At 38.6% G+C, this 2727-nt stretch overlaps 1 protein-coding gene across 1 annotated transcript in view; it reads left to right on the top strand.

The window, feature by feature from the left end:
- The window catches only part of CMSS1 (cms1 ribosomal small subunit homolog), a 20924-nt gene that overhangs the window by 7431 nt on the left and 10766 nt on the right, over positions 1-2727 (top strand). Inside the window, exon 3 of the mRNA XM_035894036.1 lies at positions 1144-1273. Within this exon, the coding sequence (XP_035749929.1) occupies positions 1144-1273 (130 nt within the window). The remainder of the gene's footprint in view (positions 1-1143; positions 1274-2727) is intronic.

Below are 2727 nucleotides of genomic sequence, written 5' to 3' on the forward strand. Positions count from 1 at the left end.
CTGTAGCTCTCTTCAAAATTTCCATTGATCTGTGCTGCCCCAGACCTTAACCTGCCAAAATTGCACGGAAGGTACTCGCCACCCCTGCAAAGCTGCCAAAAATGCTTCCAGGCCCACCTCATCTCTCTGTGAAATCTCACTTTCCCTCACAGATCCATACCCTGTTGCTCCATCCTAACCACACTCTCCTGCTTCTTTTCACTCCTAGGCTTACGCTGTCCTGCATCCTCATGGCGGCAAGTTCAGTTGAGCTTACACAGATGAGAAACATTAATCGCTTCTCAGTGAGAACAAGAGAGGCTTCACATTCTTGCCATTCTCTCCAGGCTGCCTCTATCCTTGAAAATCTGCTGTTTTCTTAAATGTTGGCAGATCATTCAGATAGCAGGAGCTCTGGGCTATTCTACCCCGATGATCCATTTGATTATGGGAAAAAATACAGCAATACCTTCACTTCAGTGAAAATTCAAACCTGTTATTTGCTAACATTCCTAAGGTGTAAAACACAATCATTATGAACTCATGTCCAGGCTCTAAGAATTATTAGGTTGGTTTAAAGAATTACACATTTTGGAAGAACAAAGTAGCTGCTGAACTCTTTCTGCTTGACTTCTGTGAGCTTTTAACTCATTTTCATCGCACTTGCTTGGCATTCTGTGAATATAGCTAACCATCTTTCCTTCCAATGTAGATAGATACTTAGCCTGTTTTAATCAAAATATAACCAAGACTTAGATAATCACTTGACTCCTGTTGTTACGCTTTAAGAATAATAAATTAAAACAAATGATGAAAAAACCCTGAATTTTCAAACTATTTAAGTGTAACAACAGCAAAACTCTCAAAACCAGCTTTCAGTTATGGTTTTTTTATGGCAGCATCTCAGGTAAGTGCACAAGATTTTTTGTCTTCGAGTTCACAGGTCATCATATCAAAGTATCTGAACTTGCGTCTGAAGTCTGCATTCTCACGAAAGTTGGTGGGAGTCTTGTCCGGTTGTAAGGTGTTTTTCTAATTAAGCTGTAATTAAGCCAATACAACAGTGTAAAGTTATGGAGGAACATTTATTTACAGTGTTGTTACTTAGCCAAAGAGCAGAAATTATAAAATGCCATACTTACCCATTGTACTTGATTTTTTTAGAAGAAGATTTCTGATATTCTGGAAAAATCCGCTCCAAAACCTGGTGTCCCTGCAGATCTACAAAATCTGCTTAGTCAACATTTTGGTGAAAACCGTTCAGTGATTGAAATAGAGGAATTAACACTGTCAGGTAACTTATCCTATATTTAATAGATTTTTTTTTTTTCATCATACTATTGAGTTCTTTTTCTGCAGAAGAAAGAGGATTTTTGGGACAGGTCTTGAGTTGTCCTTTTATATGGAAATTTTTTTCTTATACTGTGTATTAATTTGCTGTTTAAGTAAAGATTGTTAGTTCCTTTGGAATAAATGTGAGCTTTCTTGGAGTTACGGAAATAAAAAGAAACATTGTTTCAATGTGTCCTTTTATTGTAAAGTATTAATTTCAGGAGCTCGCTTTTCTAATAGCAGTTTTATGATTCCTAATAATAGCTTCCAAGATGCTGACAGAGAAAGTGAAAATGTATGTTGTTTCTGGGATTATCTGAGTCAATCCATATGCACAATAGGAGGGCTGACAACAGTAGACAAAGAAATAATGAGACCTCATTCTGACGTGGTTATGAGATGTTGAATGCAATGGTTTTTCAGAGAGTGGCATGAAGTGAGATCATAGTTTTGGTCCAAGTCTAAAGTGACCAAGCTTTAACCATAACAAGGACCCTCTTGGTTTCCCATATTCTGTCTCCAGCTAAAAGCCAATGACAGAAAAGGCAAAGCAGGATAAAGCAGGGTTAGCTTCTGTCAGTTGGAGGTTGCATTAGAGATGAAGGCAACATTGAACAACTCTGCCTCTTACTCTGCACATAAAAGTGGCACTGTCCATTAGTTGTTGGTAGTGCTCATGAAGAGCAAACGGCCTGGTAACTAACCTGCATACACCTTCGATACTTCTTGAACTCTTAGTGACCTGTGCCCAGCAGTGGTTTCTCTCTCTTAATGTTTAAGCCTGTCCTTCTAGATAAATATGTTCCTTCCTAACATCCATGATTCTAGGTTGGCCCTTCTTTATTTCTGTGGGGCAGGTTCAGCTTTCTTGCTGAATCAAGAAAACCTGGAGAAGTCCCATATAGATTGCTTTGAAAAGCTTGTGTTAAATATTTTTAGACCTTTAGGGGATCTAGCAAATAATAAATTGCTTTGGTTTTTTTTCTTACTAAAAGAGCCCTTTGGGCTAGTGAAGTGACCCATTTCCATATGGATTGGCTCTTGGGATGGATGGAGATATTTTTTCTTTCTTTTTATTCTGGGCATTGGGGGCTTAGAGTGCCAAGGAGTTTACGAACTTCTACAGCTGTCAAGTCATTCATGTCAAAGCACTGAGCAAGTAACAAGCAACTACTCGGAGTTGTGTGTTCTTGTTAACTGACACTGTGCAGAAGGTCAAGTTTGTAGTCAGCATGGTCTCTTGCTGCAGTCTGGAGTTATGTGGGTTTTCCCCCTTTTCTGAAACTTCCATTTAAAAATGTTGTTAATACTCCACTGTTGCTGGAGCGTTGGTAAAAAGTCAGTGACTGAAGCTCATGCCCTTTAGAAACCATCTTTTAAATGTTCGATCATTAATGAGACTTAACGTATTCGGAA

Source organism: Egretta garzetta, unplaced genomic scaffold (assembly GCF_000687185.1).
Source record: "Egretta garzetta isolate BGI_Z169 unplaced genomic scaffold, ASM68718v1 scaffold465, whole genome shotgun sequence".
NCBI classification, from domain to species: domain Eukaryota; kingdom Metazoa; phylum Chordata; class Aves; order Pelecaniformes; family Ardeidae; genus Egretta; species Egretta garzetta.